Here is a 25152-nt window from a genome sequence, read left to right on the forward strand (position 1 = left end):
AATGTAACCGGTGCATTGTTACGAATGAAGAAAGACCTTAACCCCAGAATGATTTGGATGGCCAAAGCAATCGCCACTGATGTGGAGTCAATCTCGCATACTCTAATTTACAAGTATGGATCTAATAAAATTAGTTCCGACATGTATACATTAGTTTAGTATCCTATTACTAGTAAAGGCATTACAATCAAAACTCCAGAGCGTTTTATGTTGCCTAGAAATCACCAGGTCTTGACCACCATCATTTCATGTTTCAAAATATATATTTGAATGTAATGGTTGAAGTTCAAGTGATTTAAAAAGAAAACAAAATTATTTGTATTCAGAAAACTAAATACAAAACTTCTGGATGCTCTGGGTAACCTGGAGAAATATGTTGCAGCTGTAAAAGGACATAAATCATTTGAACCTAACAGTTACAGGCCAAACAAGGAGTTTCGGGCGATTTTAACTGAAATATAACACATTAACATAGAAATATTACTCAAAATCGAGTGCAAAACAAGAGGTGTACAACATTACATTTGCAGCTATATCTCCGAAATGTTCTATCATACCATAACCTATATATGCATATTGATGCACAACAAATCCTCTTGATAAAACCGTTTTGATTTGAAAATTCAACCATTAGGTCAAAAGGTATGAGTAAAAGTATGAAAAAAATGTATGAAAAATGTCTACATCCTTTAAGGGTTTATTAATCGTTATCATACATAAATGTGATGTTGAACAAATAAATGCATTTATGCAAATCCCATGTTCATGTATATTCTTGTTCATAAAAAAGCAAGAAAATTATTTGAGGCATCAGAAATATTTCATTTTGCCAACGAAATATTTCACCATTGAACCAAGTCGACATTTCTACCACTTACAACGTTCACAACGTGTATCCTTTTCCAACCCGTCATACCAACACGTTGCATTTTGGTTACCATGCCAACAAGGGCGAAAACAAACAGCCAAAAAAGAACTGAAATTTTGCAGTGAAAGTGCATTGAGAGTTCTAAAAGTTTTAATGGAAAATATTACATGCTGTGTTGATAATTAATTGTAAGTTTCCCGAATTTGCATTGTAAACGTAAGTTCTAGAGTAGACACAGAGTAGATATCAGGGAAGGGACATCAAGAAAAAGGCAATGGATACTTGATTAATGAGGACACAGCAAAATAGTGCATGATTGTGTGGATGTTTCCTAAAATGCTTTTATTGTGGTGTTTAAATATAAATAATATCACAAATTGGTTTTTCTCTAACAATCAAAAGCTATTCAGTCACTGGGGGAGATCACAACAGGTAAAACGAGGAATAAATAATAATCAATATGGCATTGAGGGCTAAGGCTGACGACGGCGAAATCACTGTCCGGGTGGCGCTGCTGTGAGTACAATTTCTATGTGCTATCCTTGCGTATATCGAATCCAGTAGGCCAGCATTTCGATCGCGATACATCTCGACTGGGCCACGTAGAGATTCTGTGCCATCCCTGTGATTGGTGCAGATGATAAATGTAAAATTACAATCATTTTATTGTGAGTATATATTGCATTCAAATGTACCTGTAGATGACGTTGGTTTTGCGGTCAAATTCACCATACAGCGTAAAAGGGACCGACGTAACTCGATGTTTTTTGCCCAAAAGTCGGTCAATTTCCCGCAACGAGTTGTAAATCTCCTTCTCGCGTAGCACTGAAGCTGAACCACTGATCATGATGTGACCGCGGGACACCCAGTTTAGGTAGCAAACTGCTTTCGATTTTACGGGCTTGTTGAACGGACAGAACAAACTGAATTCTGAGGGGGTGTGCTTGTGAGCCCAATGGAATTCATTTCCTACGGAAGAGTAGAATGAGATTGTTAAGCGTATGTCAATATGTAAATTGTACAATGTGCATTTTTATAGGTTTTAAAGACAGCTCATCAAGAAAAAGATATACAAGGAAAGAACTTAAATATGGTTCAGTTCAGAGGCATTTCTATATGTGATTCCGGCAATAATTTTGAGTAGCGTTCCTAAGGGCATGAAATAGGGCCTACACTCGACGAGAAATTACTGTGGACTTTGCACTACGTTGATTTCGAAAATAAATCAGGCAATTAATTCCAAAAATATTACCGAGTTTTTCATCAGTACTCATAGCTATCAGATTGTTTTTAAAAACACATTTTAGTTTTACAACTGATCCTATTTGAAACCCACACCAGACAAAATATTGTGTGTTTAACACTAAATTGCCTTTTCTATATGTTAAACATTACGTCGGAAGTAGTGTGCTGAATAAAGCATCAAATGTACCAGGTATATGTTACACTGGGAATCCTTCTGGGAAATTTGTTCATAAGTTCCTCTGGGTATTTTTTCTAGAGTTCCACAAAAACCTCCAGGAATCCCATTTGAATTTCATTTAGGAGTTCTACTAATAATTTTCCTTAGCCGTTCGTCCGGAAATACTTCTAGGGCTTCCGCTGAGAATGCTTGCCGGAGTTTCATTGGAAATTCTTCGAGAACTTTTCAATATATTTCTGCGGGGATTTTGAAGTTCTTTGGAAACTTTTGTACACGTTCTTTTATGATCCAAAAATATACCAAAAGCTCCTTCGGAAACTCAATCGCACGACCCGACATAACACTTTCACCTTATTTAACGACCTATTTGCTGTCACCCATCATCAGGACGATATCCAACATCCTATTGGGGAGTTTCTACTTGAATTCTTTCAAAAATTCGCCTAGAAGTACTTCTAGAAATTTAACGAAAGCTACTCAAGGAAATCGTCCGAAAATTGTACCGTGGGTTTTTAAGAAGTTTGTCTATGAATTCTTCCAGAGTTCATAGAACCAAACTTCAGTGAATTTTCCAGAAGTTCTCCCAAGAATACCTTTATAAGTTCCTCCTGAGATTTTTCGAGAATTTCCACCGGGAACTGTATTGCTTGTTCCTCCACAAATTATTCCGAAATTTCCTCCAGGAATTCTACCCGAAGGTTCTCTAGAATTTCTTACAAAAGATGCTCTGACAACTCTCACAGAAGTCTCCATAAAATCTTTAAAAAATACTTTAGAAATACAGGTCGGACTCGATTATCCAGAGTCGGGTTCTGGCACTTCCCATATTAATATCTCGCAAACGGAATGATGTAAGAAGCTGTAATTTTGACTGATCACTAATCAAGGTTGGTTTAACAAAATGTCAGCTTTGTAAAGCATTTCGTTCTCCAGATAAATGTTTGAAAAGCATCAGAACCTCAGGATAATCGAGTCCGACCTGTACTTTTATTTTTTTTTTCCTTTTCCTTCCACCAGCAATACACAAAATTGTTCTGCCAATTCTTCCGAAAGTTCGCTCGCAAACTCTGGAAATCCTTCTGGAAGTCCCTTCGAGAATTCGTCCGAATTTTTTTTCCGGGAATTTCATCTGGAAACTTCTTCTGATCAATTTTCTCAAAAGCTCCTACGGAAATTTCTTCAAAAGTGGCTGCGAGATTTTTTTTTCAGAAAATTCTTGTGGAAGTTCCTGGAACTCGTCCGTCTCAATCAAGAATATAACCAGGAGTTCCTACAGGTAATACTTCTGGAGTTCCACCAAAGTTATTGTACTTTTTGAGTTTTTGGAGTACTTTTTTCGAGAGTATTTGAGGAAGCTTTTCGGATATTCCTCAAGGAGATCCATGTGGGATTTCTCCAGGAGTTCAATGTGGAATTCCTCTAGGATGTTTATTCACCTGGGATTGCTCGTAGGTTCTTTCTAAGAGGTCTGCGTGGGATTTCTTCTGAAATGTCTACTATAATTTGGAGCATTTTACGAAAGCTCATTCTTCACAAACATAGGGTAATTGTTCCCATCGTTGTGGTAGTACCTAATGTTGCGGTAATGGCAATTGAGCACTTTTTTAACTGAAATGTTACCAAAGGGTATTTTTAATAGATGTATGGTGCCTAAATTATGAGATTGCACCATTTGTTTGCTTAAGATTTGCCCATAAACCTATTTAAAAAAAATATTTTCCTTAATGTGTTCGCTGCTGTGTTCCTATTGTTGCGGTAGTGTTCCTAATGTTGCGGTATCCAATACGATTTCAATGGAATACCGCAACATTAGGAACAAATAGCGCAACATTAGGAACACAATGTTCTATCAGATAAAAACGAATAAATGCTCATAACAACCTCAAAGTGGCAATATTTCGTTATTTTCCCGTAGATAAAAGATAAATTTTCAATTCAATCCATGTAAAAAGTTTGCTTGGGGCGATAAAATTGTGGTTTAAGCATGAACCCAGTGCTTAACTCCTCCATGATCGGATCAATTACCCTACTTGAGAAAACCAATGTTGCTAAAAAAAAACACGGAAGAAATTCATGAATGCATTGTCAGAATAAAAAATATGTAAAAATATCTAAAAAATAATAATAATAAGAATAGCGGAAGGAATTCCTTGAAGAGAGTGCTTGAGTAGTATTTACAGAAAACTTCGAAAAATATTTATAGAAAACCGATGTTTTAGAAAACTGCGAGAATTTAAAAAAAAATCAGGTATAAGTAGGCCGGCTCCAGAGGCACGTTCTCCTCCATTTGGAAAATATGTGCCATAAGTTCCAAAATAACATTGAATAGTTAAAATGTTAAAATACACAAAAATAAAAACAAAAAAAAGCATTGAAGAATTTTAGATTAAATGTTTGCAGCAATCTGGCTCTTTGATGAAAACATTCGCGAAATGATGCGATTTGCTTTCGACAACGAATACGTTTTCACCCATCCTCGCTTTATTCAATCAACCTCCCATACGAGTACCACACGAACGGACTCAACACTGATCAGCATAGTTGACTCTTCCTTTTCGCCGTTGAGCCGTTGCGTTCTAGCCAAGCATCTCTTTTCATCGCTTTCGATGCTTTTCGACAGCTTATCGCGAAGCATCGTTGGCTGGAAGCTTTATTAGTATGGTATCGGTACATGCGAATGTTGCTTCTGTGTGCGTGTCGAGCGTTCGTGCCGTAGCTTCCCAAACCAACCTATTCGGTTTGGTTCGGCTGTTCGGGCGAGCGTGTGGCGGCACAGTCAGATGTGTGCAAAATCGTTTGTGATTTACATCGTGTTCGTTTTGCCACCTCTTTGTTGCTGGTCATCGCTGATCAGTGCACAGTTCAATCGCACGCGATAAATATACAGTTGATGAGTTGTGTTGAGCACTAGTGAGGTGATAATTTGCATCATTGGTTTGCAGAAGGAATCTCTCGTGGAATTTCTAGGGAAACGTATTGGAAATTTTCAGGCGGAGCTCATAAAACATTGCAAGAGGAAATCTACGGGTAATGTTTTGGATGGCCAAAGACGCATCATTGCCTGTGTAGCTGCCGGCTTAGAATAGAACTACGGATCACCTAAAAGTTCACCAAACAGGTAACCCCAATCCAAGGTGTCAGGCGACACGTGCTTAGGGATGAATGGTTGAGGGGGTTTAAAATATGCTCGGTCTTTAACGGAGCCCGTAGCGTGGGTAGATCACCTTTTCGGGTTGTGTTGCGGTGAAAGACCTACCAAACCGAAGTCTAGTGTCGTCCTATTTTTCAATTTTGGGATTTGTGTTCCGATAATTCAAGGAATTAGTCTATAGCCCTTGCTACTGGTGTTTTGGTGACTTCCAGTTTTTGAATAAAATTAAGTTTACCAACTTTACTTTACGTATTAAAAACCTCACCATCTGAAGCTAAACTCAATGCTAAGGAAATCAAATTGGGTTAGGGATCCATGTATGTACTAACTCTTCGAAGACTAAAAAGTGCTAGTACGCAAGGAACATGCTAGAATCCTTATTATTGAATACATGTTCCATTATTGGAATGATATTGCTGCTAATGTTAAAACCCGGATTATAAGCTTTTTACTGGGGAGAATTCAGCGATAAACAAGGGTGATGCTAAGTTCTCGATGAATGGCCAATTATCAGTGCTTTTGTTTTGTTTTCTACCCGAGCAGAGGAGAATAGCAAGTTAATAACTACGAAATCACATAACCTGTTTTATATCTTGTTTTGTTATTAATAAATTATCAAGGCATAACTTTTCCATAACAAATTTTGTTGGACAATCTCATTTTGTTATAATCAAGCTATTGATATACATTAGTTAAATTACATTTAAATAACATGTTTTGTCGAAGTACAAGTTTAGTTATTGTTGTACTATTGATCAACTTATCAGCAATAGCACAACAATAACAAGTTTTGAAATCACAGCAACCATTCGACCTATCCCTTTGTGTTGTTCCATTTTTGTATTCAGTTAATAAGGAAATTCCTGAACGACTCTTTTTAAGAATTCATTAAATAATTTTCGGATATGCACTTGAAAGTTCTGGGAAACCTTTCGATAAATCCCTGGAGAAGTCTTCATGAGAACTACTGGCGCAATTTTCTTAGAAATTCCAAAGTTAATTCTTCTGAGCAATTATTAGGATTCTTGGCAGAATCTTTTGAAAAACTCCTGGAGAATCCTTCGGAAAAACTCATGGTGAAATCCTCAAAGAAATTATCAGAGAAATCTTAAGATGAACTTCAGGACTAATGATCACAGGAAAATCTGAAGAAACCCTTGAAGGAATTCTATGCAGGATTCTGGAGGAATTTCTAGAAGAGTCTTTGAAAATCCATGAAAGATTCCGTCAAAGAACTCTCGGAGAAATTTCTGGAAGATTTTTGGAGTCATTTATGGAAATGTTTATGACCAAATCTGTCGACAAATTTTTGGAAGAATGTTATGACAAAGTTATTTGATAAACATAAAAGAAGTTTTTGACGGAATCAGGAATGAATAGAGGATTTTTTGGAAAAAAATATTGCAAACATTTGTGGTGCAAGTCCAGAGGCAGTTCAGGAGAAATTATAGCAAAATTTTTGGAGGAATTCTTGTAGAATCCAGGAGGAATATTCGACATAACTCTTGAATCCAGGGAAAAATCGGAGAAATCAAAACAATCTTTCCAGGAAAATAGTAGTAATCTGTACAATATTACCAATATCCCAATTTTTTTCTGCAAAACTGTTGAGCATTCTAAAATTCTTCATTTTCTATGCTGAAAAAAAATAAAGGTCACACGTGCTCCAAAAACAATTAAAATATAACAGTTTATAAATTACAGGTGGGCATCGAAGCTCGTCGTATTTAATAATATAGAAATTACTCAAGTTCGATTATCTTGCGACTTCAAATCTCTTAGAATGAATTAAAAGTTGAATATAGTATTTTTCGATCATTTGAAAATATTTCTTTCTTAAAATCGGAGAAATCAAAACAATCTTTCCAGGAAAATAGTAGTAATCTGTACAATATTACCAATATCCCAATTTTTTTCTGCAAAACTGTTGAGCATTCTAAAATTCTTCATTTTCTATGCTGAAAAAAAATAAAGGTCACACGTGCTCCAAAAACAATTAAAATATAACAGTTTATAAATTACAGGTGGGCATCGAAGCTCGTCGTATTTAATAATATAGAAATTACTCAAGTTCGATTATCTTGCGACTTCAAATCTCTTAGAATGAATTAAAAGTTGAATATAGTATTTTTCGATCATTTGAAAATATTTCTTACGCCAGAGTGATGAACCTCATGTTATTGGCGGGTTTGTGAGACAAAGCGAATAATTTTATAAAATAAGTATTATAACTTATTTAGTAATGAGTTTTATATCATAGCAAATTCTGCTCTGCAATTATAATCAATAACATATTAATATCAAAATTTGTTATTGAAATATTTTCCGAATTCACTGTTATTAAGTTGTTATTGAAACTAACAACATAAGATATTGAAATGGTTATCCAGGAACATTTTTTTGTTATGGAATTTGTTATTTTGCCGCTTATGACAGACAAGTTTATAACACAATATGTTATGGTAATAACTTAAAAATAATCGATTTTATTATTCAGTTAAGGAATCGACTGTTGATCTTATGTTTTGAGGTTATGGATTTCAGTCTTGGAAGAAAAACTCAAAAACGGATTGTTAAGTCTTCATCCGACGTTTCGGTCACAATATATAGTGACCGAAACGTCGGATGAAGACTTAACAATCCGTTTTTGAGTTTTTCTTCCAAGACTGAAAGCCATAACCTCAAAACATTATTCAGTTATTTTGCCCAAATAACACAGCTCCTTATGCTGTTGTTATTCCCTTCTGCTCGGGTATAAGAAATAAATTTCTAAGAAAACAAAACAAAAACTGTATCAAAATCGATACTTTATTGCTTTTCAATGGAAATTGAGTAATGCAACATACACTACACTAAGGATACGGGTAATGTCACTATAGATCTAAAAACTGGTTGCAGTGACAGACCCGAACAGGAACAAAAATAAAGACGCATCATAGAAAATATAGATTATACCGGTAGAATAATATAGAACAATTTGAAATTTCTCTCCTCCATATGGTGACGCTGGGTATTTTAGCAGTTTTCTTTTGCTCGTTATTGTTTGTTATGTTGGTCAAATTGCCGGAACCTCAACCGTATAATTCAGTTTGGTAGAAAATGTTTTGAAGCCAACGTGGAAACTTACCTTTGAATTTCTTGTATGTTGCGTAGCTCATAAACGCCACATCTCCATTGCCCTCCAGAAGACATCGCAGAGATCCTTCCTCTCCATTGAACACGCTGGTGCATTTTGAATCAGCCTTCCAGTTGCAAGAACTTGCCGAAAAATATCCCGACACATCGGTGCACTCATTGATGAAGTTAGTATGATTCATCAGCGACTCCAACACCGACAAATACGCTGCTCCCTGGTAGCTCGGGAAGCAGGCCTTCTTTCCTCGTAAGTCTGCAATATTCAAATCAATCATGAACTTCTGCCACACTTTGAAATGGTGAGATGTGCCATACCGAATCCAGTTTTGATCTTCGATCCAGCTCGAATTACCGCAACCACAACGTACTTATCCTCTAACGTGGAAGAGTATTCATACAAAATCGGTTTCAGCTTATAATCACGCTCCGCCCTCAATCGAGTGTCTTGGTCCACCACAACCACATCGGACACCTTGTGCTGTACATTCTTAAGGCACGTATCCAACGTATCCGATCGCATGCACTGTATGTTAGGCTCCACACCATATACCGATGCGACTTCTTGCATCCAAGAGCATTTGGCCAACTCGATCAACGACGTGGTGCAGAACAGGATCGATCTAGAATGGTTGAATATAAATATCAAAAATTGGGGATTGGATGCAGTCTTCTTGAAGCTTTATCTTACCGAGGTGGATTACACGATGGAAAACTATACGCATCTTGGAAGCCGACCGCTTGGTCCAGATAATCATCCACCGGAATGGTGTTGTCCAAGGTCGTAACGTTAACGTGGTACGTCTCCAATATCATGAGCAGTGCGTTCTGCCAGCTGTGGGTATCGTCGTGATTCAGACCCGCCACTGTGTCCTGTACTTTCATGGCAATGTTTCTGAAATGGTAATGGAACAATAGTTTAGCTCGCCATCTAAGTACAGGTTGCATTAGACTTGAGTGTGGCTCTTCAAATCGTATGAGATCAGATCAGATAATCCATCTCCAATCCAAATATAAAGGAGAATAAAAGCTACCTTCACAAGCGGATCTCAGCCTACATACAAGAGCAATCCGGCGTAGAAGTCTTTTAAAGTTACGACAAGCTTACAGGCAACCCTTACCTTTGAGCAGCAACTGCAGGCCAAGGTTTCGCTAGCCAGACGCACGGCTTTCTCGTGTCCAAAGGCTGCAAATGACCATCCGGACACAAGAAACTGAATCCTGCAGGATCTGCCTCCGGTGGTAGTCCGCTAAACTGCAATAAGAGTTATAAAGTACGTACACTACTACTAAACCATTCAAGACTTACACCGAAGTGGCTCCTAACGTCATCTAGGCGAACCCAGGCGACTTCACCAGCTCCACTGGTCAAACAGTAAAGAGGGCCACGTCGACCCCAATGCTTATCACCAATGCCACACTGATAGGGATTGTAGCACAACTGGCACAAAGACGGATACTTGTTTTCTGAAAATTAGAAATTAACTTACTGGCAACAGAATTTTAATAAAACGTCGTTCATACTTAAAGCTCGATCTTCTACCGGGTCCGACACCCAAGGCCCGGCCTTACAGGTAGGCCCAAAGAAGTTGGCAACAGCCTTTATTCTCGATTCTGTTGGAGAAAGATCTTCTTCGCACTCGCGAGGGACCAGTTTAGTCTCAAAATACTGAAAAGTGGTCAACATGTTATATTATAAAAGATGTATATTTTGAATAATACCCTACATCAGCTAGAACTTCGGTCCAGTGATTCTGTATTCCGTGGCCAGGATGACAGAACTTACTTCCTTTCAGTTCTCGTGCGGTGTTAATGTGGGCCTCATTGTCCACAACGGCCACCACTTCATACTCGAAGAACTCTGCAATTTAGGAAGAAAGCACAAATTAGGCAAAAATTTGCTACGAATCTGACATCTTTCCTACCATTGTGGAAGCGAAGTTCGCTGGTGACTAGAATTTCGGCGCCTGCCCACCTTGCGGCCAGCAAGTCTTCCGGAGAGAAAACGGCAAAATGTGCCTTCCCTTTCTGAATTTTCCGAAGACAATCGAGCCGATCCAACCCGTATACGCACTCGAGGTTGGACTTTGCCTCTAGGGTGGGGCAATTTTGGGCGCCCTTTTTGTACAAACCGCTCCCCTCCACGACGCAAACCCGCACTGGAATGGGAAAGAGAAAAGAAAAGTAAATAAATAAATTAACCATAAATCCCACTAATTTACAGCATTTTGAAACTCGATAAACTGATGATATTTTTTTTTTCGACTTCCTATTCAAGACTGGTGATTTGAATTGATTTTTTACCCGGCTTTTCGGGCCCGTATGAAGTTGATCATCAATAGACAGCTGCGGTCTGTGAAGACCACAAGAGACGTTCGGCTGGTTCGGAGGCCTCCAGGAAGGTCCACAAGGCCTACCAGAAAGCTCTTCGGTCTGCTGAACGATCCGGCTGGAAAAACCTTTATACAAACATTTCCAGTTTGAGTGAAATCATACGGCTGAACAAAATCCTTGCAAAATCTAAGGATTTGCTAGTAAATGAACTTCATTTGACAAATGGCGATTTCACTTTCTCTGATGAGAATGTTCTGGAATGCTTTTTCAGTACACACTTCCACGGATGTGTGGACATTATACGTCTTTGAATGAACCCCGAGCAGAAGAGAATATCAAAATAATAACTACAAAATAACATAACCTGTTTTTATATCTTGTTTTGTTATTATTAACTTATCAAGGAATTACTTTTTCATAACATGTTTTGTTGGACAATCTTATTTTGTTATTATCCAGCTGTTATTATGCACCCATTAAACAACATTAAAATAACATGTTTTGTTATGGAGCAAACTAAGTTATTATTGTGATACTGAGTGCGTACAAATATTTTATAAACAATATCACAACAATAACAAGTTTTTGACTTGTAACTACAGCATTGGAGATTTACGTTCTTTACAGCATTCCGTACATATTATCTAATTATTATTCTTGTCAGCTTATTATTTTATGAACACTTCGACAATTATGTCCTGTTTTTTATCATTTTTTGTATCCAGTTACATATAGTCGTATCCATTCCATAGAAAATCTCAGAATGTTGTAATACTTGGTGGATTAGTAGTTCCTCGGAAAAAGTTAGACTCATATGTTATAATTTGCAATTAGGATAACTCTATCTAAAGGGTGGTCCAAAAAAAATTGCGCCAAGGGAGAGGTTTGTCAACACTTTTGTGAAATCTCGTAGCAGATACGCTATTGAGGCAACTTAAAAATAGCGGTTTTCCTACTTACGGGTTTGCCGACGACTACCTAAAATCAAATATACTATATTAACAATATAGGTCACTTCGTGTTTTCACATACAACGACATGGAGACGCCGTTTACGAATGATTACAGCACCACCTGTTGTCAGAAAAAGTCAATAGTTGTATTTTGATCAATTTTTGTTTACCGTGCAAGGTGACATTTCTCGAAAAAAGATGGTAGGGGTGTCAAAGTTTTTTGTTCCCAAATAATCGATTAATAAATAATCGATTTACAATATAAACAAACAAAATAATATTTCATTAGATGACATCTACGAATACATCTGTAGAAGAACTTGAATGCTCCCTCATTGTAACTTCACCGAAATCATTTCACTTAGAAATTTAAAATTTTCACCCTCGAAATTAACTTATATTTAGCCCTGGTGGTTGCTATTTTCCTTTGACAATGGCTTAAATTATCATCTTTCTTAATGTCCACGCTGACATACATACATCGGATTGAATAGCTTACAAAAAATCCGGAAGATCACCAACCAAGTGCACGTCAAATTTCTTGTGGCAGAGTACAACACATTGAATCCAAGGATCCAAGGGTGCACAAGCTAATGGACCGATGCACGAACATAATAATTTCAACGTTTGAGCGTTCCGTGCTTACAAAAAAATGAGTTATATTCGATTAATTTCGTTGTTCTTTCGGAGTGAACTGTGAGTTTATTCGAATACTGATTGTTTTATTCCGGACTAATCGGCTTTGTTGTTGGATGTGTGAACATTGTGCTGTCAAAGATTGGACATTTACACGATCGTCGCGAAATCCTAGCAATGCTCATTGTTTTTACATATACAGTCATGGGCTTCTGAGTGAACTTCAGTTAGTAAAAATATTCTGGCAAATTCGCCTGCTGCAGAGTGATAATCCTCCATAAATTGAGTCAGGCATTCATTCAGATGTTCTTTCTGCATTCCTTCTGATTTTCTAACGGAAGTTCCTTCTCAGTTTTCTCTTTTCCTTTGCTAACCGGAAAAATCCGCATTTATCCGTTGCTAACCGTCGTTAACCGCGTCTAACTGCACCTGCGACTCAGTTAGCAATGGTTAGGAACGGATATATGCGGATTTTCCGATTAGAAAAGGTTATGTCATTCTCCTTGGTTTCCTTCTAGAGTTTTTTTTCTGAGATTCATTCAGCAGTTTTTTTTGAAATTCCTCCAGGTGTGCCTTCAGAGATTGATTTAAAGTTTTTTTTATTAAATTTCTCCAGAGGTTCCTTCGAGGGACCCCCATGAGTTCCTACTGAAATTACTCCAGCAATTTCTTCTGATGTTTCTTCAAGAATTACTTCTATAGGAATCTTCAAGAATTCTCTTCTAGGATTCGTCAAAAAGTTCCTTATAGGATTTCCTTATAGGAGTTTCTTGGAGTCTTTCTTGGATTCCTGCAGTAGCTCCTTCAACGATTCCCCCCTCAGGCGTTTTTTTACGAATACCTCCCGGAGTTCCTTCTGGAATTCCTCCAAAATTTTCCAAGAACGACCAGGAGTTGTTTCAAGGATTTATCCAAAAGTTCCTTCAAAAATTCCTCCTTCTGGGAATTTTAACCGGGATTTCTACCAATATTCTCCCAAAAGTTCCTTCCGGAATTCACTCCGTCCTTTTAGAATTTCCACCGAGTGAAGATTTGGGATTCTTCAAGGAACTTCTTTTGAAATTCCGGAGAAATTCCGAAGTGACTTTGTAAAACTCCAACGCGATTTTATATGAACAATTTAATAAATATTTTTCGAGAGATCTTTCCAGGATTCCTTTAGAAGAGGGAACTTTGAACTTTGAAGTATCAGAAATCCTCCAGGAATTATTTTCGTGATTCCTTCCGAGATTTCTATACATTTAGAATGTCTTCAGAAGTATTTTTTTCCGGGATTCCCAGAAGGAATAAGTGAAGACTAGATTTGTAGTAATGTGTTGGTTTGTTGTATGGTGAGATGCTAAACTCTCCGTTTCTGCATTGAAACGGTGCAAACTCATGGGTATTATGATTCTTAGCCTAGTTTGATGCTGCTTGAGCAAAACTTTGGGGAATTATGTTGTTGAAGTTGCAATAAATGAGAATACAACAACACAATAACACAAAGTTTTGCTTTCGAATAGTTTTGGCGTTTCAGTCTTTTCGGGGTCAAAAACAACTAAATGTTTTCTTCTTCCAACGTTTCGATCCTTATTAGATCTTCCTCAGGGAATCGAATGAACATCGACTTCGATTTGGTGCTGCGATGATAATATACGCCAGAAATTGTTCAAGAAGAGGGAATTAAATTTGTTCTAATTTGCGTAGTTGAAAAAAATCGATTAATGTTTGATCGATTATTTCAGAAGAAATGGGCATCCCCACCATGCAATGACAGTTCGACAGAATAAACGTCATTCGGATAGCGCATGCATTTAGTGTGTAGTAGTACCTCTTCTGACGCTTGGTGGCGCCACATTCACTAAAAAGGTGTCGCCAAAAAATCGTAAGAGTGACCTATATTGTTAATATAGTATATTTGCTAAAATGGTTGGTCGGTATGTACATCAGCTGATGCAAAGTGCTCTTCAGGAGATGAGGGCAGGTGTCGCCAATGTTTGAAATTTTTTTAATGAAATTCAGATGGATTCTTGGCGCGATCATTGCAATTTGCATATGACATTCTAGGATAATTTTCATCAAATATTCATCAAAAAAATTTCGCCAGCTTTTCATAGGTGGCTTGTATGTGGGGGGGACCAAGTGTGCTGGGTGGGGTACGGTGGCACCCCTCCAGGATATCCTTCTGTGATTCCACAGGATTTCCACCCGAGATTCCTCCAAAAAATCCTTCGAGTTTCTAGGGATCCTCCAGACGCATCTACTTGTTGGATTCCCAGGGAGTTCTTGATAAGGTTCTTCCAGGGGTTCACTGAGGATTCATTTAAAAGTTCTGTCTGGGGTTCTTCCAGGAGTTTCCCCTGAGATTTCATCCGGGATTCTCTCAAAAGCTCTTGCCAGAATTTCTCCAGGATATTCTTCTGAGGTTTTTCCAGATAGGTTTACTGAGATCTCTAAACAAATATATTCTTAGATAACTTCAGGAGTTCCTGCATTCCTTGAAAATCGCTTCCGAAACTCGTTCCGAAATTTCACTAGAAATTGATTCTGAGATTCCTCCAAGAATCTATGATTACCAAGCAATTTTTTTCTGAGATTCCTCTGGGAATTTCTTCATTGGTTTCTCCACAAATTAATTCTAGTATTCCTCCAGGATATGCTTCTGCTGGAGTTCCGAAAATCTTCCAGGCATTCCATCCTAGATTTTCAATTTTTTCTTTAGGAATGTCTTCAGAAGTTTTTTTTTTATTTACAGAAGGTATTCGTGGAAAGTAAGCCCGGTAATACCAGCAATTTCACCAGAGATTTCTTCCGGAATTCCTCCAGGAGTTCTGTCGGTGGATGCAGTCTGGAATCCCTTCCAAGAAATTCATGCGAGATTCTGAAGTCCTTTCTAGGACTTCTTTGGGATTTTTTTCTGAGATTCTTCCAGGAATCCTACAAGAACTTCTTTCAGTATTCTGTATTCCTCTGAAAAACTTCTCCGGGATACTTTTTAGAAGCTCATGGGCTTCTGTCAGGAGTTGCTTCTGGAATTTCTTCTTGAATTTTATTCAGGATTCCTTTGAGAACTCTTGTCGAGATTATTCCGGGTAGTTCTATTGGAATTCTTTCAGAAACTGCTTGCGGAACAGTTTCGTTCATTGACTCGGAAGTAGTTCCACATTTCGACCTCCGAAAATCTGATTTCTTTGCGTTAAGTCATGCTATCTCGGAAGTTGACTGGACACCGCTGCACGCTGCTGATAATGTCAACGATGCTGTAGAAATTTTAACCCACACGCTCACCGAGTTGTTTCGTCTTCATATTCCCACTCAACGAATTACCCGAAACCCGCCGTGGTCGAATAATCGACTGAGAATCCTGAAAACGGAGAGAGCTAGAGCTCTGCGACATTACTCTAGAAACAAAAACTCTATTGCCGAGCGCGATTTTCAAATTTCTAGTAACTTATACAAAAACTACAATCTCTCTCTCTCTTCTTGGCGTAACGTCCTCATTGGGACAAAGCCTGCTTCTCAGCATAGTATTCTATGAGCACTTCCACTGTTATTAACTGAGAGCTTCCTTTGCCAATGACCATTTTGCATGCGTATATCGTGTGGCAGGCACGAAGATACTCTATGCCCAAGGAAGTCAAGGAAATTTCCTTTACGAAAAGATCCTGGACCGAACGGGAATCGAACCCGTCACCCTCAGCATGGTCATGCTGAATACCCGTGCGTTTACCGCCTCGGCTATATGGGCCCTGCAAAAACTACAATCGACTGCTTTATTCACAATATGTGCAAAGGTAACAAAAGAAACTGAAGCGGAACCCCAAGCGTTTCTGGTCGTTTGTTAATCAAAAGCGCAAGCAGAATGGATTGCCATCTGTCATGTCTGATGGTAAAGACTCGGTCGCGCCTGTGCAGATTGTTTACACGTCATTTCTCAAGTGTATTCAAACAGGAGCCTGCCTCTACGCAGAACATATGCTCTGCTCTCCGGAATGTTCCTCAGGATGTGCTTGGAATACAAAACATCGTCTTTTCTGAAGCGGACATCAGCGATGCCATCAATAAACTGAAGCCTTCGTGTCAGCCAAGGCCAGATGGCATGCCACCTATCGTGTTCAAGAGATGTGCTGTCGCACTATGCGCTCCTCTGACATCGATCTGCAATAAAACAATAGCGCAATCGGATTTCCCGGAAGAATGGAAAGAATCAGTACTGTTTCCTGTGCATAAAAAGGGCGACCGTGGTAATGTAACTAACTATCGAGGTATTATATCACTATACGCAGGTTCAAAACTGTTGGAAATTCTTGTCAACAAAATGTTGTTCCACGAAATCAAAAATCACATCTCGTGCGACCAACATGGCTTTTATGCTGGAAGATCAATGGTAACTAACCTCACGGAGTTCACATCGTTCTGTTTACGAAACATCCAAAACAGGGCTCAAGTTGACACCATACATACCCAAGTAACCACGGTACTGAAGCCTTATTGCATGCAGATATAAGGTGTATTTAGAGCAATCATTACTTTACATGAACACTTAAGGTTGATTTAAAGTGGAAATGGCAAATATGCGACTGATCTAAGATTATACCAGAATAATCTTAACTTGATTCTATGATTGCCCACTTCCACTTTAAATCAACCTTAAGTTTGCATGTAAAGTAATGATTGCTCTAAATACACCGTATATCTGCACGCAATAAGGCTTCAGCACCGTGGTTACTTGGGTATGTACAAACCTGAAAGCTGCATTTGACCGCGTTGACCACGCGTTGCTGCTCGCAAAGGTAGACAGGATGGGTGCTGCATCTAGTTTTGTTCAATGACTGAAATCGTATTTGGTAGATCGTTGTCTCTGTGTTAAAATCGGAACAGCTCAGTCCAGCTATTTCTCAAATTCATCTGGTGTTCTCCAAGGGAGCAATCTTGGCCCATTGCTTTTTTCTTTGTTTTTCAACGATGTGTGCGCTGTACTGCCTCGGGGATGTCGGCTTTTATATGCGGACGATTTGAAAATTTACTTGGTCGTAAGCTCAGCTGAAGATTGCCGGGAGCTTCAAAGACTTGTCGACGTGCTTGCGGAATGTTGTAGGATCAATGAATTGACCATCAGTACGTGTAAATGCTCGGTAATCTCCTTCACACACAAAAAGGATCCAATTAGTTGGGGCTACAACATTGGTGGTGATCAGCTGGAAAGAGTCTTGGTGATAAAGGACCTCGGAGTTCAGTTGGACACCAAACTCTCTTTTAGAGAGCATTACTCCATAATTATTGCAAAGGCGAATCGGAATCTGTGACTTTTCTTCAGGATCTCCAACGAATTCAGAGATCCGTACTGTCGACGAGCATTGTACTTACCGACCGGAACGGGAATCGAACCCGCCGTCTCCGGATTGGCGATCCATAGCCTTAACCACTAGGCTAACTGAAGGCCCCACAGTGTATAAATCATAATTCTTAAAAAAAATGTATAGATCATAATTCTTAAAAAAAAAAACTTCAATTCGAAGTTCATTTTTAGGATACTCAACTGGAGTTAATCATTAAACATATCAAGTTTTTTTTATTTGTGATTTTAATCATAAGTAATAATCAGTAACTTTGAAATTTAACATTTAATCATTAATTATAATCAAAGAAGTTGAAATATTGATCATAAATGATTATTTATGATTAAATTATTGACAAAGAATCTGGCTCAAAGTTGTTGCATATTATTCTTTAGGAAAGGCGAGGTAATAAGCACCCATAACTAAACCAGGTCAAATAACAAAAAATAATTAGTTGATCGTGCGTTTCAAACTAAACAAGCTTTCCAAATGTAGAAAAAAATCGTTTTCCACGCGTTTCCTTTGACTTTTCTAGTCATACTTGGGCTCGACTGGCACAATTTTACGTCTAGTTTGCTTGCATCTGAAGGAAAGTTCATTTATGTAATGAAGTAGCGTGAAAGCATTTTGCCCGGGTGCGTGAAAGCATTTTACCACAGGTCACCTTACCCATTTGTTGACCACTGGATAAAATCAGGATGCAGCAACTTCGAGCCAGTTCAACCTACTCTTATTGAACAGGACTAGTGTTGAAGAACAACAAGATTTGAGCAAACACCGTTTCACTAACTTAAACTGCTTTGTTTACACTTCACCCGTAAAAGTCAAAACACTTAAGTCAATTCCCTTGGTGGTAAAGCGCACACAGTGTAGCATGGTCATTTTTGTGTAAATATTATTTTAAGATTTATTCAATATATAATAGAAAATGTATTTAGAATGTACATAAATTGTATAATAAATTAAATATTTTTCATGTTCTTCAATGTTAATTTATTATTCGTGTTAATTTATTTTTCATTTAAATCTATTGGTTTTCATTGTCAAGAATACTAAATTCCAAAGTTCACTATAAATGTTTTGCGATATTCAATGTCACCATTCGAAATGACATGCACTTCAAAACCGCATACAACTTGCATGCAAGTCGCCTTCTCAAGTCTAATACATACAAATAAGATCCCTGCTGCTCTACCCACTACACCACGAAACCCGAACAATCTCGAGGTTCAATGTTCAAGCCCGAACTCTCTCGATAAAATTGGATCGGGTATTTAAAAATAGATAGAGCGATACAGATCATTCAGATGAGTATGGAAGTGAAAGAGATAGCAATTTATTCGGTTCTCATTCGTGGTTGATGAGAATTGTCGATTGAAAAGATCGTAAAATTACTTCGGTAATTTTACGTATTTCCGGCCACGAAGTCTTGGGATCCGACCTTATCTGAGGACCTACAGAACTTCTACTCGTCCATTTTGACCTGGACCGTGGAAGAGGCGGGAGTGCGTGTTCTAAGTTTAGTGTCGCGGTGTGTTATATTTGGTAATACTTAAAAAATGTGAGAAGTCTTCTAGATTAAATTAAATGTTACTTTTTCGTTCCTTTCCGTTAGTTAGCCAGTTCAATAACCTAAGCCAAAAGGTTACGTGCGGTCAAGTAGATTGTGTGTGCGTGTTAGTGAATAGAAAAAGGTAATTGATATTTTTTTGTTGTGTGGAGTAAACTTTTTGTTAAACGTGTCGAACAGCCGTTCGACGGCTTTTTATTCAGGATTACGATCTAGTGATTCACGGCCGAAAGCTCGGCACACCGCACCTTTTTCGCCAAACGCGCTCTCGACCCCACGTCGCAGCGTCAAAAGTCCCGGTTTGAGGGGAAAGCCGGAAGGGAACACCCGTTCCGACAGAGCGGCCAGACCACGTTTTTGTTCGGTGTTCATGAGGTAGACACCGTACCCACCAAGCCACCGACGACCCCCATCGTCAGCTTCGCCATCGACGAACTTTTCCGGTGATCGGAACATTCACCACCGGAGGCGGCCGAAAACCACGTTTTTCTTTCGGTGTTCATGTGGTAGCCACCACACCGACCAAGCCATCGACGACCCTCATCGTCATCGACACCGAGGAGCAACTGCGCCGGTGATCCGGTCCGTTTAGCGACCGGCAGCGAGAAAGGCGCACTTTCGCAACCGCCGCGCGTCGCACGCATTTGGAGGTAGCGGCGCAATACCAGCGTAGGATGCGGTAAGAATAGCATTCTGTTTTACCAAGCCGTCCGTCGACCGCCACACCGTCGCTTCTGTTTTGTCGACGGCATTGATGAGCAGCTGAAAGGTACCGTGAGTAGACAAACCCAATTAACCATGCGCATGTGTTGAAAACTCCACACAACTAACCGAGCTCGGAAAAAGTGATGGTTCTTGTCGATCAATGTCGATAGAATCAGATTAGAGTAGGAACCAATTTAAAATCGCACACACAGTAGGGAAAGCTGTAGGAAACCAATAAGTAGCATGGAAAGGAACATGCGTTAATAAACCTAGGTTATCAAATTGAATAAATGTTTCGTTAGTTTTTTCGTTACGTTCAAATGCTGTATTTTTGTAAAATGTTAGTGCTTTCCCTGTAACAGTTTTTGGTCTTCGAGATTTCTCACGTTCGCGTCGTTCTACCTGTTTTTTAGTTATTTTTGTACGCCAGGGTAGACTGCCTGGGAAATCAGTCTCTCCACTCACGTGTCCGAAGCTAACAGGAAAATTTGAATTGGTGAGTTCTTCCAATGATGATACTCGTGAGTGGTGTCTTTGTGAGTTGGTAGAACGACGGTTAGCATCAACCATATTTTGAGAATCGCTTAAGGCGACCTCTATAAGTGAGATATCTCGATTAGCCGTACTTTTGAGTTTTCTGTATCGTCCCTAAATCGCTATTTGGTCTCTTATAAAACAAACCCGCCCTGAGGTTGGGTTTCTTGCCGGGCAAACATAACTCGACAGACGGTCCTCTTCGGAGGTGGCGCTTAAGCCGTCTGTTTTCGGAGCCAGGGAACGAAGCAGAAGACGGGAAAACTCTTAGCCGCAATTTGCGTGCTACATTTTGGCGCCCAAACGTTTAGAAGGCAGACACATTTTTTTCGAATTTTGGCGCTTATTGAAACATTGCACATTTACAGTATTTCTTTCATTTTTTTTGCAAGAATATACAATAAATATAGTAAAACACGTTGAAACTTTTTTATTCAATGTCGTATGCGGAATTTTTCTAATACAGTTATACATAAATCCTATTCACTGCTTACTTCACAAATAGTTGTTTTAATTTAGAATGTCATAATTATATGTTTGTGTTGTGTGAAGAAATTAGTCATATTTTTGTGTATTTGTGCTGTTTTAAAATTTAACTTATTATGACGAACATTAGTGAACTTCTTAGTACTTTTCTCTATTAAAGACCTGCACATACCCCTATTAATTGAACAAAATCGACTAGACACGCTGATTAGAAACTAATGTTATAGTTCATAATCTCATGAGCAATGCAGTTCCAACAATACTCCCAAAGATTCGGTTTTCTAACGGAACGCAGGATAATCAGGTCAAGGAAAGAGCGAGTGCAGAAATTGAGCCCAAACACAACGTGTCGTAGTCGAAAAAGTGCTTGGGAAACACTGCTACGAGCTTGGGGACCTTCAAGGGAGACGCCTTGGAGCGAGCCTTAGAGTCTTTTACGGGTGTCATCTGAAGAAGATGCACCCACCGACATAGAATAACAAATTTTTTTCAAGCTATGAACCTCTTCGGAGCGACCATATTGATCAAAACATGCCCAAGGGTTCATAAATCACCAGTCACTAAGGTGACCGACAACTTTTTTCAAGCTATGTATTATGATGAGTGACTAACTTCATAAAACACCTTCGGGGAAAAGTCAGGTTGGACCGATCCAGGTGAAAATGAGCTAGAAACACCTCAGGTCTTGAAGAGCGTCCCTGGGCAATGATTTCTCACTGAAGTAGTAAGGATCATCAAGCATAGAAGGAGCTGGGTGATGACCTGACCAATAGTACGTGGAAACACGAAGACTTCAGGGAGCCTAAGTGATGACTTCCAATCCTCGGTACTCAGTACTGAGTTAGTACTGGTCCTTACGAAGCCTAGGAAGGAGCCCATGTGAGACCTCTGGCCTCAATTGACCATTAGGTGACACGAACACATCCATCACAGTGATTGATCGCCAGCTATGACGTTATCTCACTTGGAAAATTGATGGACTGTTAGATATTCAAGCTATGTAGACTTCCCCAAGAAGCAACTAAGGCATTTCCATGAAAATCTCCACGAAAACACATTCAAGGGCAAAGCAATCCACATAGAAAGGGAGTTGAGACTACGAAACGTAATCCTCCCATGTAAATATTGTAAAAATTTGTAAATATTAGTTTGTTAGTTCGCGCCTAACGCCCTACGGTAATTCTACTGTTAGTATCTTAGGATTAGGGTTAATTAGTAGCTTAAATTCACTTACAATTTCCTATTAGATACTGCTGTTGTTTTCGTTCTTCCATATCATCCTTAGTCCTTAGTTGCAGTAACGTTTTTCATGTCCATTCACTCAAATCGTCGTAATTCTGGTAGATTAGGTTGAGTTTCCGTCATTTTCGTCCTTGTGTAGTCGCCCTTCAGTAGAATTCTTAGGTTTATAGTTTTTCCGTCTTCATTCGTCCACGTAAATGTTGTCCAGCATTGATAGTAGTTGATTTGCAGTATTTTTGTGGTAGTTTAGTCCTTCTCCAACAATTTTGTTAATTTTCATCCTACAAATTCATATTTTTTGCATTAGTTATTTATCCATTTAGAATATTATTGTTATTTCTTACCATCGGTCGTACTTAAACGATACGACTCAGTTGTAAATAGTCCACCCATTCGAGTTCTTCTTTACCATCGTACATAGTCGTAAATAGTCCATTCAGTCCATCATTTTTGTTATTTTTCGTCCTGCTTGTGCATTCGAAGCAATTCCACGTTATCTGTTCTGCCGTTCTGTGAAGTAGGTGTTGTCCATCGCTAGAATTATTCTAATAGGAATCTCTGGTCTGTGCCATTTTGTTGTTGCCACCGCAGTAACGACCTGAAAATATGAAATAAGCCCTCCCACGATCCCCAAAAACAATTCAATTTACAAAACATCATCAACCGATACAGTTTCTTAAAACTTGCCGTAAAATTTTCACCATTTTCATCCGTTTTTCTCCGTAATATTCAATCAGCAGCTCACAAACTTGTTCTCGTTTCCACATTTTTTTCACTTTGTTTTGATCGTTTTGACGTTCATGTTCATTTTCGTTTCGTTATGTTGGCAGCGCAGTGAGTGCGTGAGTTCAAAGGGAGTGAGTGACGACTCGTTCCCGGAGTGACCGAACGAGGGGTGATTCATTGTTTGTGGTATTGTACGGCTCATAAATATTTCGAAAGAAATGTTTATGATGCGGCTTTTAAAATTTATGTTGTTTGTGTGTTGTGAAACGTTTTCGGACTTATGTCTGGAGTGTTTTCGCGGCACACGGATTAAAGTGGAGAGCGGCTGTGATCATATGTTTCGGGTAGAATATCTGGAGGGATCGCAGCCGGGATTCACTAGTACGGTTAATGTTTATTGTGGAAAGTGGACGCGGTCAGGTGTTCGGAACATGTTCTGGAGTAGACCGACGTTCGCGATCCACAGGTATTGTGTTGAGGAGATTTACGGGCACTGTCTTAGTGTTCGGCCCATGATGGCTGGAGTAGAAGACAGGGGTCCTAGTTTATGTTTACTTCTCTGGAGTTAAGGCCTACTCCAGATGCAAGTACTTTTACTGTTTCGTTTTTTTTAATGCTTGTCTGTGTGCGTAGCCTGTCAACAATGTTTCGTGAATTTTTGTATTCAATAGCCCAACCATTTCTTCGCAATAGTTAACAATCAGCTGGAAATTTTCTCAATATTTAACCCTACGAAAATTTGATTGAAATTTTCCCAATTTCAATCAAATTTTCGTACCTTTAGTAGAGGATGATGTAGCATGGTCATTTTTGTGTAAATATTATTTTAAGATTTATTCAATATATAATAGAAAATGTATTTAGAATGTACATAAATTGTATAATAAATTAAATATTTTTCATGTTCTTCAATGTTAATTTATTATTCGTGTTAATTTATTTTTCATTTAAATCTATTGGTTTTCATTGTCAAGAATACTAAATTCCAAAGTTCACTATAAATGTTTTGCGATATTCAATGTCACCATTCGAAATGACATGCACTTCAAAACCGCATACAACTTGCATGCAAGTCGCCTTCTCAAGTCTAATACATACAAATAAGATCCCTGCTGCTCTACCCACTACACCACGAAACCCGAACAATCTCGAGGTTCAATGTTCAAGCCCGAACTCTCTCGATAAAATTGGATCGGGTATTTAAAAATAGATAGAGCGATACAGATCATTCAGATGAGTATGGAAGTGAAAGAGATAGCAATTTATTCGGTTCTCATTCGTGGTTGATGAGAATTGTCGATTGAAAAGATCGTAAAATTACTTCGGTAATTTTACGTATTTCCGGCCACGAAGTCTTGGGATCCGACCTTATCTGAGGACCTACAGAACTTCTACTCGTCCATTTTGACCTGGACCGTGGAAGAGGCGGGAGTGCGTGTTCTAAGTTTAGTGTCGCGGTGTGTTATATTTGGTAATACTTAAAAAATGTGAGAAGTCTTCTAGATTAAATTAAATGTTACTTTTTCGTTCCTTTCCGTTAGTTAGCCAGTTCAATAACCTAAGCCAAAAGGTTACGTGCGGTCAAGTAGATTGTGTGTGCGTGTTAGTGAATAGAAAAAGGTAATTGATATTTTTTTGTTGTGTGGAGTAAACTTTTTGTTAAACGTGTCGAACAGCCGTTCGACGGCTTTTTATTCAGGATTACGATCTAGTGATTCACGGCCGAAAGCTCGGCACACCGCACCTTTTTCGCCAAACGCGCTCTCGACCCCACGTCGCAGCGTCAAAAGTCCCGGTTTGAGGGGAAAGCCGGAAGGGAACACCCGTTCCGACAGAGCGGCCAGACCACGTTTTTGTTCGGTGTTCATGAGGTAGACACCGTACCCACCAAGCCACCGACGACCCCCATCGTCAGCTTCGCCATCGACGAACTTTTCCGGTGATCGGAACATTCACCACCGGAGGCGGCCGAAAACCACGTTTTTCTTTCGGTGTTCATGTGGTAGCCACCACACCGACCAAGCCATCGACGACCCTCATCGTCATCGACACCGAGGAGCAACTGCGCCGGTGAT

At 39.0% G+C, this 25152-nt stretch overlaps 2 protein-coding genes across 2 annotated transcripts in view; one reads left to right on the plus strand and one right to left on the minus strand.

The window, feature by feature from the left end:
* Window positions 1–854: 854 nt before the first annotated feature.
* LOC109428802 (uncharacterized) overlaps window positions 855–25152 on the plus strand; it is a 70959-nt gene continuing 46661 nt past the window's right edge. Inside the window, exon 1 of the mRNA XM_029878193.2 lies at window positions 855–1056. The gene's annotated coding sequence lies outside the window, so the exon portion shown is untranslated. The remainder of the gene's footprint in view (window positions 1057–25152) is intronic.
* LOC109424541 (transferrin) overlaps window positions 1148–25152 on the minus strand; it is a 39991-nt gene continuing 15986 nt past the window's right edge. Inside the window, exons 3-12 of the mRNA XM_029878163.2 lie at window positions 10500–10733; window positions 10302–10435; window positions 10099–10243; window positions 9884–10041; window positions 9696–9829; window positions 9266–9469; window positions 8893–9197; window positions 8570–8830; window positions 1564–1837; window positions 1148–1490 (exon numbers count right to left, since the gene is read on the minus strand). Of these exons, the coding sequence (XP_029734023.2) occupies window positions 1292–1490; window positions 1564–1837; window positions 8570–8830; window positions 8893–9197; window positions 9266–9469; window positions 9696–9829; window positions 9884–10041; window positions 10099–10243; window positions 10302–10435; window positions 10500–10733 (2048 nt within the window). The 3' untranslated portion in view covers window positions 1148–1291. The remainder of the gene's footprint in view (window positions 1491–1563; window positions 1838–8569; window positions 8831–8892; window positions 9198–9265; window positions 9470–9695; window positions 9830–9883; window positions 10042–10098; window positions 10244–10301; window positions 10436–10499; window positions 10734–25152) is intronic.

This window comes from Aedes albopictus, chromosome 3, assembly GCF_035046485.1.
Source record: "Aedes albopictus strain Foshan chromosome 3, AalbF5, whole genome shotgun sequence".
NCBI classification, from domain to species: Eukaryota; Metazoa; Arthropoda; class Insecta; order Diptera; family Culicidae; genus Aedes; species Aedes albopictus.